At 33.3% G+C, this 17,225-nt stretch overlaps 6 protein-coding genes and 1 pseudogene across 7 annotated transcripts, besides 3 other annotated features; 1 reads left to right on the top strand and 6 right to left on the bottom strand.

Annotated features, from left to right (window-relative positions):
* Window positions 1-1,836: part of a mobile genetic element that runs on past the window's edge.
* A 1,457-nt stretch (window positions 1,837-3,293) lies between these two features.
* Window positions 3,294-4,161: a terminal%2Cinverted (terminal inverted repeat of Maverick-2 transposon ID:TVAGG3_0186690).
* Window positions 3,294-17,225: part of a mobile genetic element that runs on past the window's edge.
* Window positions 8,161-8,736, bottom strand: TVAGG3_0186810 (organellar and viral DNA polymerase type B; the record flags this gene model as incomplete). The annotated part of the gene is made up of 1 exon (XM_051225814.1): window positions 8,161-8,736. The coding sequence occupies one exon, from the start codon at window positions 8,734-8,736 to the stop codon at window positions 8,161-8,163; it is 576 nt and encodes a 191-aa protein (XP_051110800.1).
* Window positions 9,474-10,518, bottom strand: TVAGG3_0186800 (organellar and viral DNA polymerase type B; the record flags this gene model as incomplete). The annotated part of the gene is made up of 1 exon (XM_051225813.1): window positions 9,474-10,518. A coding segment is annotated over one exon (1,045 nt), but the record flags the coding sequence as incomplete, so codon positions are not given.
* Window positions 11,459-11,940, bottom strand: TVAGG3_0186790 (organellar and viral DNA polymerase type B; the record flags this gene model as incomplete). Its single annotated transcript, XM_051225812.1, has 1 exon — window positions 11,459-11,940. A coding segment is annotated over one exon (482 nt), but the record flags the coding sequence as incomplete, so codon positions are not given.
* TVAGG3_0186780 (uncharacterized protein) lies at window positions 12,031-12,540 on the top strand (the record flags this gene model as incomplete). The annotated part of the gene is made up of 1 exon (XM_051225811.1): window positions 12,031-12,540. The coding sequence occupies one exon, from the start codon at window positions 12,031-12,033 to the stop codon at window positions 12,538-12,540; it is 510 nt and encodes a 169-aa protein (XP_051110797.1).
* Window positions 13,249-13,827, bottom strand: TVAGG3_0186770 (annotated as a pseudogene). The gene has a single exon. A coding segment is annotated over exon 1 (579 nt).
* TVAGG3_0186760 (integrase core domain containing protein family) lies at window positions 14,004-14,804 on the bottom strand (the record flags this gene model as incomplete). The annotated part of the gene is made up of 1 exon (XM_051225810.1): window positions 14,004-14,804. One exon carries the CDS (start codon window positions 14,802-14,804, stop codon window positions 14,004-14,006), a length of 801 nt encoding a protein of 266 aa, XP_051110796.1.
* TVAGG3_0186750 (keratin-associated protein family) lies at window positions 15,168-17,184 on the bottom strand (the record flags this gene model as incomplete). The annotated part of the gene is made up of 1 exon (XM_001294454.1): window positions 15,168-17,184. A coding segment is annotated over one exon (2,017 nt), but the record flags the coding sequence as incomplete, so codon positions are not given.

Raw genomic sequence — 17,225 nt, 5'->3', positions numbered from 1 at the left:
CATATTGTTCAATATTTGATTTAGCAACTAATGAACAGGTTGAAAATAAAAATTCAATCCAATCAGAGATGAACGAATCACTTGATGTTAAGCAAAAATTCCTCGTAAATGTTTTATCACGGTCTACGACCTCGCCGCTTTGCGGCTTTATTTTGACAGTTGATGATACCATAAATGGTTTTAAGTAAGCATTCAAAGTTGCACATTCAGAAAGTTGAAGTTCTTCTTTAGTCTCTAATGTTTCAAAGTCAAAAGTAATATAATATCTTGTTGGTTTATAATATTCCTGCAAATTATGTGCTAATAGCCATTGATATATCTTCTGTTTCGTGATATGTGGTGCATATGGTTGTTGTGTGTTTTGCAATTGAACGTCTTGAATTAATCTTCCATTATTTTCTTTACATTTCTCACAATGCTTTAAAAATCTTCTTTGGTTTTTCCTTTCTGGATCATCACGGATAGAATATACTTCTTCTTTGCAAAAGGGGCAAACTTTATATCCTGTGAGTGCTTCAATGTCTGTTATTCTATCAGCGTGAAGTTTTCCACATGGACTCTGTGTTAATAAAATATTTACTGTTTCAAATTCTGGATCTATCATTATTGAATCCACTAATGGAAAGTCTACCTTGTTAATGTCTACGTCTTCTGGTTGAGGGTCACAATAATAAAAATCAATATTAACGTTTAACATTCTTGCTAACCTCTCACTTTCTGATGAAATGTCAAACCCTTCATATGCATCTATTGCTTCATTTAAATAACTTCTACGAGTTTTAGGATTAACACCATCAGGAATGTTATAGAAGCGTTTAAATAACCTTCTACCTTCGGCTCTTATTTGATTATCATTCATTTTAGCTGTTCCATTTTTGTTCATTTATGTAAGAATAAAAATTAAAAAATAAATAAAAATAAAGTTTATTTTTTTTAAAGTCCGAGACTCAGAGAGTCCAGGGCTAAAGTCCATAAAATGAATTAAGAACACATAAATTTTTATCATCTGCGACGTGACGAATACATTTTAATTTACTCAAGAATGCGTACCCTGATACATTAAATCTAATTCCTGTCTTATTTAATTTCACAACTTTGAAAAGGAATGTATGAATAGCTATAAAATGATGAGATGATGTTTTATGGGTTGCTTCCATTTTTTCTGAAATAAATGAATAAATATAATGCTTATAAGTTTTCATATCTTTTATGTTCTTAATAACGAATGGTATAGACCTTTCCACTTCGTCTTCCTTCGGTGCTGTTCTTTCATATGAAACATTATTGGTATCTTCAATAATGAAACCACAATCGCATAAAATTTTATATGTACCAATTGTTTCTTTTGATATTTTATCTAACAAATCAAAAACTTTATCAACACCGTGCATTTATTTAAATAATAATTTGTGTAAATATCATGGTCTTCTTTCTTAATCGTATTTGTTGCATATGTTACATTTTTCAATGCTTTTTTGAATTTTTCAGAATCAAGAGGAGGTGAAAGTAATATACAGGGTATTCTTCATCGTCAATAAACTGAAGCTTATGTTTATGAATAAATTTTGTGCCTTCTTCTGAAAGTGTTTCGTCAATATCACCATCTAATAAATTTTTAGTAGATTCCAAAAAGTAATTTTTATATCTTTCTTCATGAGATTTCTGAACTTCTGATTCTGAAGCTGGGATATTCATTAAACCCTCTACTTCATTCTCATTATATTTTTCAACTTCTCTTAATTCCTTAATTTTTTCATCTATTTCATCTCTTATTTTTTCCAGTCTTTCAATTTCATCATATTCATCATCTTTAATCCGTTCTTCATAATATTCAGGGAAAACATCAGGTTCTTTAGGTTTTTCTTCTTCAGATGTAGGATATAAAAATTTATAACATCATCTTTATTCATTTTTCCATCATAATCTAAATCATTTAATAACTCGGCGAATTTTTGACAATTTCTTAAATAATATTTATAACTTCATAACCCGCCTCCTCTAATATATCCTTTATTTCCTCATTTGTGAATCCCATTTTTTTAACATTGTTAGTTTTGACGCTCATTTCATACAAAATAAAAAAATAAATTATAAAAAACATAATTTTTTAATTTTTCGTAAGAAGTTTATTTTTTTATTCATGAAAATAATTATTTCTAATTTCTTTTACTCTCTCGTACATACTAGATTTAAAGAATTCAGAACTTTTACCATAATCTCCTAAATGTTTTCTTATCCCTAACGTGTGCCAGTTATTATATGAAACTGAATAAACTTTATCTTTATCTTTACACCTTTCATCACTTCCAATATATTTATATTTCAATTTTGATTTAGCATTTTCATATTCATTAACGTTTAATAATTCACAGTCTTCCTTTTTAAATAAATGTTTTATGTATTCAGGATTTAATACTCTACGTTTATATGCTCCTAACTTAGTTCTAAAGGTTTTTCTACAAAATTTAGGAATTCCATCCTCTTTAATGTCATCAATGATTTCCATTTCATTATTTTCAATTTCTTCTTCTCGTTTATGAGGTCTTTGATTATGACTCCATTGATTCCATGAAATTAAATATTCTTTATCATTATATTTATACCTCATTAGCTTATTTTGGCTTTCATATTCATTTAATAATTCACAATCTTCATTTTTAAATTGAAGTTTAACCCATTCAGGATTTAAACAATGTTTAATTAATCGCGGAATATCTGACATCATCTATATATAGCTTCTTTTATAAAAGATAAAAAAATAAATTATTTTAAAATTAATGTTAATTTTTTAATGATTTATAAATAAATGCATCGTCTATATATAGATGTAACAAAAAATGATACAAAACCCTTCCACATATACTTCGTACACAACACTTCCACATATACTTTTATGATTTATATTTTAATGCATCGTCTATATATAGATGTAACAAAAAAAGTCACTAAACCCTTCCACATATACTACTTCACGTTTTTATTGAATATCTTATATTTTTTTATACATATATAAATATTTGGAGTATTTAAAACATATTTAGTTACTTTTTTTTCTAAGCCCTTTTCAAATATTGAAAAAGAACAAAAACATTTTTCTTTGAATGATGGTAACACTATTCACAGTGAAAAAGCTTGGTTGTAAAGATGGAACAATGATTACTATTATCAGACCATCTAGTATTTTCAAATCACCACTAAATATAAGTACTTTTGCGGAGATTTCTAGAGCTGAAATCTCAGTTCCAGATGGCGCGATTCCAGAAGAATTCATTTATAGTAGAAGTATCTCTAAGTTGCGTACTGTGGCACTGCGCGCCTCCGTACACCACTTAGCGGTTTTGACACTTTACGAAACCGGTAACGTATATTTTACAACACAACCATAACACCAACTTAACCTTAAATATTTACAAAACCATCTGACACATAAACGACTTCACTAATGACTTCACTAACGACTTCACTAACGAATTCCCTACCGTCCTCACTAAATAAAAATAACCTTATTTTTATTTTTTTAAATTTTTTATTTCATTACAAAGACATATCCGACTACATTTACTATGACTCTTTCCCAGAACGTTTCCGTGAACTATTCAAAACTCAAGTAAAACTAAGAAACATGCATTTTAACAAAGACAGACCCATTGACGATGAAAGAAACCCTGAATATATTACAATCCCTTATGACGCAAAGTTCATTGCATACATTCCTTATGGTCGCAGAGGAACGAAAACTATTTCAACAAAGAACAAAAATTATTTCTGGAGCGATGAAGAAAATTGCCTTATCTACATAAATGCATACTTAAATAAAGCTACATATTTGTACAAAAGAAGGTTGGACTGGATTTGAGCTCTACATATACGACGACGATGGAAACAGACGTTGTGTATACCCATACGATAATATGTACCATTGTTTTCATCAAGCATTAAACGAATACATAGTCAGTAAGGGTCTCATTCCTGTTGAGTAGATATGCTTTATTTTTGTTCTGTCATTTATATAAAAATAAACTTAAAAATTAATGATATCACCACCCTCACCCGTATGAAAACATAGCACAAAATAAATTTAGGTGAAGTGGTGAAATCTCACCTCTTTTTTCACCCGGTTTTCACCCTGTTGAATTCATTGCTTTATAACTCTCTTCCTTTCTCCAACTCTTCTAACTTCTTCTTAAGTTCAGCAATGTTGTCCTCATGAAGTTTAATCTTCCTTAATATATCTTCTCTATCTAATGGTTGCTTTATCTTCTAAAACTGAACTCTACCATCCTTCATAGTATGAATGTAAAAACCTTCTGGAATAGTTCCTGATTTAATGTATTCTACCAAAAACTTTTGTTTCATTGCTTCAGTGACTTTATTTGTCATTTCAATAAATAAAATTTTAATATTAAATAAAAATAACGTTATTTTTTCAGTAAGGAAACGCAGGAGTTTTACGATTTATTTGAGGAGTAGGTTCTGGTTTTAAATGTTGGCGTCGGTTTAGGAGTTGACTTTTGAACAGGAGTTGTACTTCCATAGGTTCAGGAGTCATTGAAGGTTTTGCTTGTAGGTGTTGGAGTTTGTTTAACTTCAGCTACTTCAGTATTATTTACAACATTTGCTTTATTTCTTTTCAACATTCATAACTGCTCCTGCTGTAGCTAGCAAACCTAGTGGGAGACCATATCTTATATAAGGACTTGACCAAATGCTATTTTTGACAGGAGCTGGTGGAACACCTAACCTTGGTGAGACTGCTCTTTGCCATTGTGTAGCTCGTAAGAAAATATTCAATAGGTGCTCCATAATCGTTTGGTAAAGTTTGTTTCATAGATGGTGAAGGTTCACGAGAGCTTGATGAAGAACTCATTTATAAGCTTTAAAAATAAACGTTCATCTTTATTCCTCACTGTCGTCCGTAGCTAAGTTATAGTCATCTAATCTTATTATGGTGATGCCATTAGCACGCACCTGAATGGCAAAGCAACAATCCCTCATAAATCCAATAAATGGCTTTGGTACATTTTCAGTTGCTAGTTCAATAGGTCCTTTAACAGACAATTTGTATGTTATTGGAGCAGTAGATGTTTGACCTTGCTGGAAGCAAAAGTCCACTTCTGTTGGAAAACCACATAAGAAATGTGTGTTGTCATAGCTATCCCATTTATGTTCCACACTACCATCATTCCACCAATGACCTCATAACATCTTCATTAAATCCTATCATATCATTGTTTGTATTGCAGGCGTTCGCAACCTTTCATAAAATACAGGTCCATATGATTTTTCAGGTTCTGCAGGCATATTTCCATAAGCTCCATGGAAAGCTGAAGATATTTAAACTTAGGGTTCTCAAAATTAACATAATAGTTGTCTTTCTTTCTAAATAGTGCCAAATACTTTTAACATTAATAGGCGTATAAGCTGCTGTAAATGTTGCACTTGAACTATCTGTATTCTTGAGAATGAACCGTCCATAGGAATCCAATCCATAACTTTAACAGGAAAACATAAAGCCTCGTTTGTATAATGTTCTACAAGTTCTGTATAAATGTTAGGGTCTAAAGAGAATGACTTTGGATGAATGAAACATTCATTAAAATCCATCTTTGTTCGAAATAGTTGCTGGGTTACAGTTGTAATAGTAACTGTTCCACTAGCTTCTACTGCCTTCGTTATCATAGTGAATGGTTCATTCCATGGAACAAATTTATTTTGTCGTGTGGATTTGAATCTGAAGCAAATACAACTTTAAGAGTTGGATTGAAAGCAATGATATCATTTACAGATATAGATGTGCATTGTAAGGCGTCGCTACTGAACTTTACTTTAAGCTGAATGTTTCCTGCAAAAGCTGGAATAAATCGAATAGCTTCTAATGGAAGGAATCTTCTAACAGGAATTCTTAAACGAGGCTTAAATCAAATGATTTTCCTGCTGTAATTGGACCATAACAATTTGTCCTGTTCTGCATGTTTCCCGAATGACTCCATACATCTTCATGTCGAGTCTTTGAGAAAACATCTACTTTCTTTATTTGTTCGGTAGTTTGTGAGTTTGAAGTTATATATGCTTCTTCTCTTGCGTTGTCTTGAGAATATACGATACGACCATTTGCAAGGATTTGATATCCAAGCAACTGCATAGAAAGCGTCATCGAAACCAATCCAAAATCCTGGTGGGTTTGTTTTATTGGAACCTGAACCAATTTCTTTATCTACAATAAATTGACCTTCCATTTTATACGTAATGAATGTATTGTAAAGGTCCAACATATTTTCACCAGGAGGTGAGAGATTGAATGTTACCCATGTGTTATCTTTAGCAGTTCCAGGTTGTGATGGAATCTTTGCGTCAGAATATTTTCTATTAGTGTCACCAATTTGAACTGCATTGTCTATGATATCGAAATATGAGCGAATCTGATGAATATGCTCTGCTGGAGTAAATTCGTTTAGCTGTTCGTTCTGCATGTATTTACTTCAGATAAAAATATCTATTTACTTCATTATTCTCACTCTTCTTCTTGGCATTCGTGTGGAAGTTGTTTCTTGACATTTTCAATGAACTGTACATTCTCTTTTGTCTCAACTTCTTTCACTGGCGGTCAGGATTCTTTTGACTCGGTTTGTTTTTCAATGAAATTCACGAACTTTGCAATAAGCTCTTGGTTCGTTATTGAAAGTACATCTGGCTTTTTCTTCTTGTTCTATTGACTTTTCAGTTTGAATAGAAGGTTTTATATGGGCTTCGCCCTCGGTGCATGCACCTTAATGTTGTCGCTTTCTGCATTCGCTAATGGAACCTTTCTTTTTCTTACGTATATTTTACCATTTTTACTCTGACTTACGTAATAGAAAGGATGTTGTATTCCTCTTGCGTCATTTAATATAATAGACTCTCGCTCTGATTTTGACAAGCTCATTTTACATCGGTTAAAGTTTTAATTTTGTTTTTATCTGCAGTCAAATGACTCAGACAAGCCCTACGGACAAGACCCAAGGGTCATAGATGTTGAAGCATTGAAGAAAGAAATTCGTGAGCAAATTTTATCCGAACTGAAGGAACAAAAACAAGAACAAAAAGCCAGAGACCAACGAGAAAACTTAGTGAAAACAACTTGCTCTGCATTAGCTGCTGGAAGACAGAAGAACCCACGTTTGCTGGCGAAGAAAGCTAGAGAAGAAGCTGAAGCAAAAGCTAGAGAAGAAGCTGAAGCAAAGAAAGAGTAAATGTGTTTTTTTATCCGAATTAAATGTATAGACAAATACCTTTATCTGTTGCGTTCAGTAGTGAAAACCCTGACGTCAAATAAAGGGGAACAGAGTAACGTTTAAGTTTCCAACAGACTGGATTGTGAACATAAATGAAGAGAAGTACATTGGCATAACATCTATGTATATAACACGTGCTTTCAGAAGGTTGACTTTTTACTTCAAGTCGAGATAGAAAATGACGAACAGTCTTTAAGCGCCCAAAACATTCACATATACAAATACTTTAAAGACGATAAACATTGCAACAATGTATGATTCATTTAATGAGATGTTCGAGAAAAAGTTCAACATTGAAGTACAAACTTTACAGCCTTTACGTGATTTCTTGCACACTGAAAGAAGAAGGTAGTCGGCCACAACTTATAGACTTTCATTATGAATTTAATGAAAATGAAGATGGAACTCATGACTGTCAGTTTATTATATATTCACCATTCAATGAAGTAGCTAAAAAGAAAGAAAATCCATTACGTATAAGATTTCAAATCTCTGAACCAAGTGATGATTTCAGAATGTTTCAATTATGATGCAATGCTTTCCGAGGAAAAATGAATTTTCAAAGATTGTAACACCTGGAATTGGATAGAAAGCAAGCTATATTATATTCAAACTTAAGTAAGGGAGTTGAAAATGAGTTCATTGGTCATACAAGAACTTCACCACTTCCTAACCCTAAATACTATAAATTAACTGGCTTCAATCGTGAGTTTTGGATAGACATGTTCTCCACTCATGACCATAACTGCCCAGTGTTCTTACCTCCAGACCATAAGGACTGTCTCTACATTGAAGCACAACTCTTAACTCTACCATCGCAGTATTGTAAAATCTACGCTAGTTTTATTTTTATCACGAATGACCTCATTGCTGACAAAAATAAATGACCTCAGAACTTCAACTTACGAATAAAGCTTGTTTTAGTCGTTATTGAGAAGTTAAACTTCTCTTCAAAGCAAGGTTGACATGACTTACATAAGTCAAATCCAATCTCTTGACCGTCATAAAGTGCTTTGTAAAGTTTCATTAAACTGAACTCAGAGTCTTTGTCATATGTTCCAACAGGTATGTGAATGTTCTTATCTTCATTGTAATAGCATTGTATAGCTTCAGGAAACATTTCATTAGCTGTTAAAGCAAGAACGTCTTGTTTGACACCTTTGCAACGTGCATGGAATGCAACTTCATTTAAATCATTCGTGAGTAAGTCTATGTAGGTCTTCTTTCCACAAAATATTGACTTGTATGCTAAACTTTGTTTTCCAGGTGTTATTTCTGCGAAGTCAGAATGAAATTGACCAAGGTTCTTTCCTATAAGTTCGCGACCGTAACTATTCTTAAACTCTGCTGCAAGCTTTGGTATGTCTTCATTGAAAATATGCATGCTATCACAGTCCTGGTAAAATATTTGAAGTCCCATATCTTCAGCAGTACAGAATACTTCGTTCATGATACGTTTCGACATAGACAGAATGTTAACACCAAGTGGACAGAAGTTAAAGTGTCTGCAAATGCTTTTCGTTAGCTTGAAAATAGTTTTATCTGAACCATCCAAACCTTCGAACTTCACTATATGGTTGTAGTTTCTGATGGCATATCTTATAGCATCTTTGTCATTTACTATGGTTATTTTTGACTCAATAGGAGATAGAATAGTTTTGCCATAAATACTGTTCAGAATGAGCTTTATATTTTCTTGCAAAGGATTTCCTTCTTTCTTATACTTTAACCTTAACCCAAACAACTTCTTTACTTCATCTCTTATTCTAATATCTCTGTTTCCATCGTAATAGTATCCTTGCAACACTTCACATTTGACACCTTGATATTTTATGAGGTCTTGTAATGTTATATGGTCAACATACATTAAACAGCAAGTGTTTGAACTTCTGGGAACGTTAAGTTCTGGATTTAGTTCAGGGTCACAAACTATTAAAGGAAAGTGTCTATGTATTCCAATCTCTGTTATCTTAATGAGAACAAAGAAGCCAGACATAAACTTTTCACCAATGGGTTCCTTTTGGTCGTCATCGAATAAATGTCTCATGAGATACTCTGTGCTTAACATTTCTTTCTTCATAACCTTTGGAATACCTTCTAAAGTATAAAGTCTTGCTATAGCTGATGGATATAATGAAACAGCGTCGAAATCAGCAATGAGTTTCTTTTCGCTCTTTTGTTTCATGTTATCTGACAGCATACATCTTCCACCTTGAATACAGCGTGAAATAAATTCTCTTGGTTTATTTGAGAGGTCATATAAATTTCCATTCGGGAAGTACACTCTGTTCTCAAATAATTTGTTAGCAATAGAACAAATACTAACGTAGTCATAAACGTTTAAATCAAATTCTTTTAATATATCATTGCGGAACTTAACAAAACCTTCTCTTAAAATTCTTACATATTGTTTGCAATAAAATGTGCTATACTTTTCTAAGTCGAAGTGGTTTTCATCTATTCTGCAACCTTTGATGGAATCTATGTTTTTCATGAACGTATCCGCATCCTGGATAAACTTACACGCTTCAGAAATGACACCAGTTCTGTTGTCATTTGCTAATAAAGAGCTTGAATAATATTGATACGGAAATACTTCCTTTTCACCACACTGCAAATGAAACATTTCAGGAAATAGTTTAAGCTTCTTATTTATAACAGTGTATGAATCTTTAATAATGATTGCTTTACCTTTATATATTCCCGTTATCTGCATTGTTCGTGAACCTTTAATGATGGGAGTTCCTTTCACTTCTGTCATGTGTCTTAAGATGAAGTTTATATCATGACTGAGGTTATGGAAATATATTAAACTCTTGTCAGGAAGTCGTTCCAAAAATTCTGTTGCACAGTTCTGACCCCAAATGCTTTCACTCACTGAACCATCTTCACCGTCATAACAGATGTTAAAAGCTTTATGAACTCCATCAGTGCTACATTCAAAGTCAGCAAAGAAAACGTGCTCAGGAATGAACTTACATTTAGCTTTATTTACTTCTTTTGACTCGGCTTTCTTCTTCAGTTGTACACAATACTTTGGAGCATATGTCAAATCTTTAAATGGTGCAAGGTTCTGTTTATATAAGTCAGTCGTATATGTGAAAAGTTCTCCATAAGAAATAGGTTCGAAATATTTGCACTCCCACAATGTTTTCATAACATCCCATAACGGTGTTGTTCTATCATAACGAACTACATATTTGTTCTCTCTCTTTGTATAAATCTTCATCTGTTTCTCAATGTTCATTCCACCACACTCCTTCAAGATTTCTATATAGTTGCGAATGAAATATGTTGTCATAGGTAATCTTTCATTTAGCATGTAATGGTCTTCAACAAGAAGTAAGTCAAGAGTTCTAACAGTTTCACATTCTTTTGGTATGTATCTCTTTATTTCATTATGTCTTGAGTCATTGAAGTAACCAATGGTAACATTAAATGCTATACCTGTTGCGTCAGAAATTTCTTGTACTTTACTTTGAGGAAAGTCTCTAACACGAATGACTTCTCTCATGTGGTCAATAGTTTCTTCATTTACTCCAGCCTGAATGCAAGCATAAACGAAGCAGTTATCTTCTGTCATAAGTGTTGCAGTTCTTTTGTTCAGTTCATTGAAGATTTGGTAGCGTTCAAGATTTATAGGTAATGTGCAAAGATACTTCCAGAACTGACCGCTTCTCTTCTTATAAAACTTCTTTTCACCATTATCTTTCCAAAAGCTTTCTATAAGTGCTGGGTTTCCTGTTTGCTTAAGAGCTTCCAAAATGGCTTTCTGGTCATTTGTCAGTGTGCTTTCATCTCTATATGGTCTCTTTTTTGGTTTGCCTTTCTTTACATCTGACATCGTTAAACCTTCATATTCTGTTAAATCATACATCTTTATTTCAGTAAGATTCTTTATGTTTGTCAAGAAGAAGTCATAGTGCATTTCAACAATACCTGCAGCATTTGCTTCTATCTCTGATATAAAGTTCTCCTTCAAGAGCTGATGTAGTAATGTTCCAATATTATTGAGGTTTAACGTAGAACATTCATACTTTCCACCAAGTTTATAACATACCATCCATCTTTGTTGGGAGTTTATTTTAATCTTCTCTAAGAGTCTCATGAAAACCTTACCGAAATGTTTGTGTAAGTAGTCTCTGTTTGGTTCATCTAAAGCTTCGATGTTAAAGTCAATGAGTCTATTGCCTGACTTCACATTTCTCTTCCTATTCTCTTCATCTTTCTTTAACCATCTCTCACCTTCTTTTGGTTTGTCGTCAATGGAACGAATGACATCGTTAGCTTTGCGAACTTGTTCTATAGCGCTCTTAAACATCTCTCTTCTCTGTTGTTTCAGTGTGTCGTCTCTTCTTCTTGTTTCACCAACGTTTGCATTTGTTATGTCAAACATTTCTCTTCTTACTTCATGAGGTACTGAACGTCTATGATATAAGTCAATAGCAACGTCATTTAAAGGAAATGCTCTTGCATGGACTTCGTCCTCGCCGCGTTGCGGCTTTATGAACTCATGAATTCTATCATAACTTATTGCACCATTATAGTCATTGAGGATGTCAGCGAGTGCTTTTTTGTTTGTTGCGTAATGCTTTGCAACATCTATATTAGCTTCTGTAAGAAGTTGTTTTATTTCCGAGTGTTCTAACTTAGACAACTTCCGATACATCTTTAGTAGGAAATAAAAAAATATTTTTTGAAAAAATTAGATTAGATTTTTTTAAGTTATTTTTCAAAATAATTTAATATTTTTATTTTAATGAAACACATGCAAGATTGCAAGTTCTTTTCATACAATGCTCTCGCTACTGCCATCAAGAATGAGTTCAATAATGCTTCAAATGTTAATGTTATCTTTAACAAGAAGTTTGTGAAAGAATCTAAGTTTGGTCAGTATGTCAGAGCATTAGCTATCGTCATTGACCGCAAACGTTATACTTCACAAGAGTTAGCAGTAGTTTTGAAACAAAAGAGTTTCTTCGTGAATGTCAAAGATACTCATTATACTGTCATAAAGAACTCTAACGTTGACTTCTTCAGTATTGCTTTAAATCTTTCCGAACAGAAAGAATATAAGAAGGCGCCTTGCGCCGAGATGGACTCAAAGAGCCCACCAGGTGAAGTAGTTGTGAAATATTATCCTTCATCTCTGAAGACAATAACGAACAAAGATGTTATACAGAAATTCTTACCAAAGGTTGAAGAAGCTTCTATTGACATTGACGAAGGAAGTGAAATGGTTGAAGAAATTGACCCTGAAGCTTTATAAGAAAATTTATTTTTGAATAACTGATGGTGTCACCACGTCACTATGTCACCACGTCACTATGTCACCAGGTTAATTAACTTCTCTTAAAAATGATGACAACATGACATTTTGACAACACAGCAGGATTAATGCAAAAATGAATGTTATCGTTAATGTTATCGTTAATGTTATCGTTTATGTTATCGTTAATGTTATCGTTTATGTTATCGTTAATGTTATCAGTGTCGAACATAATTGACGAAGAGAGAATCGTCTGATCGTCAAGTTTATTAGTTAACGGGAGGGTTAGATATATTCCATCGCAACTGAAAAATGATGACAACATGACATTTAGACAACAGTCCAGGAAATAAATTTTATCGTTAATGTTTTCAGTGTCGATCATAATCGACGAAGGGTTTTGTTTTTTATCGTGGTTTTCTCCACTATGGTCCTAACGTGGCACCCGACGAGATTTTTTTTCATTCTTCCTCTTTGAAGTTGTCAAAATATTATGTTATTTTTTCCTTCAGTAATGTTAAGTCTTCTTTGAATGTAAGTATTGTACAACCTTTGATGTCATAGTGTGTTTGAGGAAGAGTATTTTTGACAATTTCCTTTATTTGCTCATTCGGTGTCATTGAAATCGGTAAGTTTTCACGATAGAACCAGTTTCTGTCAGATTTATATATCTTAGCTAAGTCATAAAAGCTCTTGTTGTTCTTCTGACTAAATGTAACATAACCATATCTTTATCTTCTTCTTTCTCCAACTCTTCAGTATATATCATATACTTATAACTCTTTTCCTTTCCTTTTGGTACTGAACGCGGTATTCTTTTCTGTATGCTTTTGTCTTTGGATTCAATGACTTCATCTTTTGCTTGAAGTTTCTTTTCCAACTCTCCACGTTCTGCTTTATAAGTTCATCTAACATCATGAAAATATAACAAGCATAACGAGGTGAAGTCCACATTGCTACGGCGTTTACTAAAAGTCTATGAACATAATAACCTTTCAAACCAGGAGCCAAATTCTTGCGATTTTCATACGGAATCTCTTCCCTCGGTTTTCCGAGGGAAGCAATCATATGAGGAAATTCTTCTAAAAGTTCTTTTGTCTGTTGGTTTTCAAACCAATGATATGCTTGCTTTGTAGAACGAAGAGCATTCATTATACTTTGCATTTGGTACATATCGTCTTTGACTGAACGAATGAGACGTAACTGTTTGTTATACTGTATGTACTCGTATTCTTCATTTATAGCTTCATGGACTATAACTGTTGTTGTGTTCTCTGATGTTGACATTACTGTCTTTACATACAAAATAAAAAAATAAATAAAAATAAAACTAACTTTATTTTTTCTATCTTAAGGAAATTCATGAAAATTCACGAGGGTGAAAAAACAGGTGAAAAAAGAGGTGAAATCTCACCTCTTCACCTAAACATTATTTTTGTCTGATTTACATCTAATGAAAAAGTTTAGAAGAATTTTCTTATTCTTTCTGGCATATTTTTGTCTTTCCAGTACTCCCGCTCTAATGGTCCCAGATGTGTTGGCTTCGACTCTCTCAAGTTCTTAGATGGTATAACATCTTCAACGCCTCCTTCATATCTTACTTTATAAGTGTCATCGTTTATGTTATAGCCAAGTATTTCAATAACCACTCCTCGCTTTGCTTCGTCAATGGTTTCAGCAAGTTTGCCATTACTACTTTCAACTAATTTATGACGAGGATAAAACGCAATGGAGTCGTCAGCAGCTTTTATAAGATATCCATTACCTTGCGTAGAGTCTACGATATAATAGTTTCTACTTAACCTTAAATGTTTCTTTGTCAACGGTTTGTCGTCAAGAACTACACGAACTTTTGTACCAGGAATGAGGGTAAATTGTGTTGAATTTCTGATATTTTGTGTTTGGCTTCGTTTCTTTTGTATATACTTTTCTTCTTGTTGTTGTGTCATTGAATTTGGTGTATGTCCTGTTGTAGAATGTGTTGAGGAATTATATACTTCGAGAAAATGTTTCATTGTTTCTTCGGTAAAGTCTCGCTCTTGGTTTAAATCTCTAAGCGTTCTTATGAAGCGGTTTATGATGCCGAGTATGTTATGGTTATGGTCTTCAGTAGTGTAGTGAGTTATGTTATGCTTAATGAGAAAATCTGTGATTTCATTACTGAGGTATGCTGAATCCTGGTCTGAAGTTAATGAAGTGGGATGATGTTCTGCCACGAACGTCTGCAAAACTCTTAAAACTTCACGAGTTCCTTTATTTTTCATTGGATATGCATATGCTTTGCGAGTGTTAACATTAATGAAGATGAGGAATGGTGGCTTTCTTCCTTTCTTACTCTGAACGAGAGTGTCAAATTGGTATGCGTCAGGAGCGTTGGAGTAAATTGGTAAAAGTAGTCGTAAGGGTTTATTTTTGTTTGATGTACAACATTTTTGTCAAAGAACCTTTTCACTTCAGCTCTGTTAGTAAATCCCCAACTCTTTACAGCTTCATTGAATTTCTTAAATGACCTCCATGGATGTTGTTCGAATACTTCTTTCAAGCTCATTTATGTAAAGTTAAAGATTTTATTCAAGACGGTAAGCCTTGACCCAAAGGGTCTAGGCTCAAGCGCGTTCATTGAATGCGGTACCATGCGAATACAGTCATAAATGGTGGCATATAATCTTCACCCGAGCCTGTTGGATTTGTTGTGAAAGTATGGACATGATTTCCTCCTGGTTCAGTTGGTCGAAAAGTCTTTTTTGCTGAATTGTTATAAGATGGAGATAAAACGTCATTGCCAGCTTTATAGTCTGAGTTGTATAATGGGTGGTCTCTTAATGAGTGGCTATGGTCGCCAGAAAAGTTTGTCGTTCCTGTATGAGTGTGCGCAGGTAAGTTTGCTTCTTTAATTTTCTTCGAACCTCCTGTTTGCTTTGAAGAGTTAGCACAGTATAAGAATTTATCTACAATCTGCTGCCACGTACCAAAACCTAAAACACTTGCCGGATTTGTTGCGTTCATTGACGTATAAATAGAGCCTATAGGATATATGGTTTCAAGAATCTGAGTCTTCATTGTTTGAAGTTCATGTTTAACATTTATAAATCCTTTGCCATCTACAATATTTATATTGTTTGTTATTAAACCATTAGGAAAAGTAGGAGGATAAATATTTTGTTCAACTAAAGGTGTACCGTCTCTTCCCGTTTTTGTTACTTCTTCAATGTATGCTTTAATTTCTTTAATCCTGATTGTTTGAAATTCTTCATGCACGTGCTCTTTATCGGCTTTTCCATTAAGCGCAGCATTTACTTCCGACTTCTTTGCATAATTTTCATCTACATAAGTTTTGTCGGCTTTCTTATCTAACATTGTTGGTAGTTCATATGCTTCAAAGTTTCTGGCATGATCTTCGATATTCATACATTTGTTATTTAAGGAGTTTAGTGTATCTTTTACGCTTGTACTCGGATTCTCTAAAGGTGCACTTGAACCCAAATCATAGTTCAATATTATGTCGTCTGCTCTAACAGTAGTGAAGGATTTATGTGTATGGTTCTTGTCGGCTTTCTTATCATATAAATCTTGAGCAGTGAATTTAACATTATTTTCATCATCCATGACATAAATATTTTTACAGCTAATGTCTTTCGTCGTTGTTATGTTTTCATTCGATGTTAAACCTTGTGGAAAGTTAGGAGGTTTATAATATAATGCATCCCCACCAGTTCCGCCAACCGTTCCTTCAATACTTTCTATAGCAACAGTTGAGAAGGAGTTATGTGTATGTTCTTTATCTGCTTTCTTATCTAACATTGTTGGTAGTTCATATGCTTCAAAGTTTCTGGCATGATCTTCGATATTCATACATTTGTTATTTAAGGAGTTTAGTGTATCTTTTACGCTTGTACTCGGATTCTCTAAAGGTGCACTTGAACCCAAATCATAGTTCAATATTATGTCGTCTGCTCTAACAGTAGTGAAGGATTCATGTGTATGGTTCTTGTCAGCTTTACTATTTAATGTAGCTTGAAGTTCATTTATATCGGAGATATTGTGTTTATGAGATTTCAAAACTTTGTTCGTTGCGTCAAGTTCATCTTTCTCTGCTTTACTTTTAATAGCATCTTCAACGGTTATTTTTGTCTTAACTTTCAATGTAAATCTTGGTTCAACTAATACACCGTTAACAAAGAAGTATGAAGCATAAATTTCATCGTTATAACCAAATGCTTCTGGTGCTTTACCTGTGTCATACTGTACAGTACAGCGTATGTCATAACCTTTAGCACGAATGAATTTATATCTTCTTTCATTAACATCTTCAGTGCTTATTTGTTCATCCTGTGTTAAATATCCATGGTAGTCCGTTATAATCTGTTCGTCTGAACTTATATAATGAACATGGTTTTTATCTGCTTTTTCGGCTAATTTCTCTTCTATCTCATTTATTTCAAGTTCATGCCTACCACCACCTCCCGAAGAAGTATTTTTCTTCAGCTCTTGAAGAACGTCCACTTCGCCATCTTTGGTGTCAATAATGAGACTTTGAGTTAAAACCTTTCCTGTCTTAATGGATGTTTGTAAAACTTCTTCTTCACCGTGTTCGGGGTCATGGTCGTCATCATATCTTGCGAAATCAGAGATGTTGTCATACATTAAGCATATCTGTCTCAAAAGTTCTGCTATTTGAAACTGGA

The sequence above is a fragment of the Trichomonas vaginalis genome, chromosome IV (assembly GCF_026262505.1).
Source record: "Trichomonas vaginalis G3 chromosome IV, whole genome shotgun sequence".
NCBI classification, from domain to species: domain Eukaryota; phylum Parabasalia; order Trichomonadida; family Trichomonadidae; genus Trichomonas; species Trichomonas vaginalis.
Note: the sequence above shows the minus strand (reverse complement) of the source record. Positions and strands in the feature narration are given on the sequence as shown.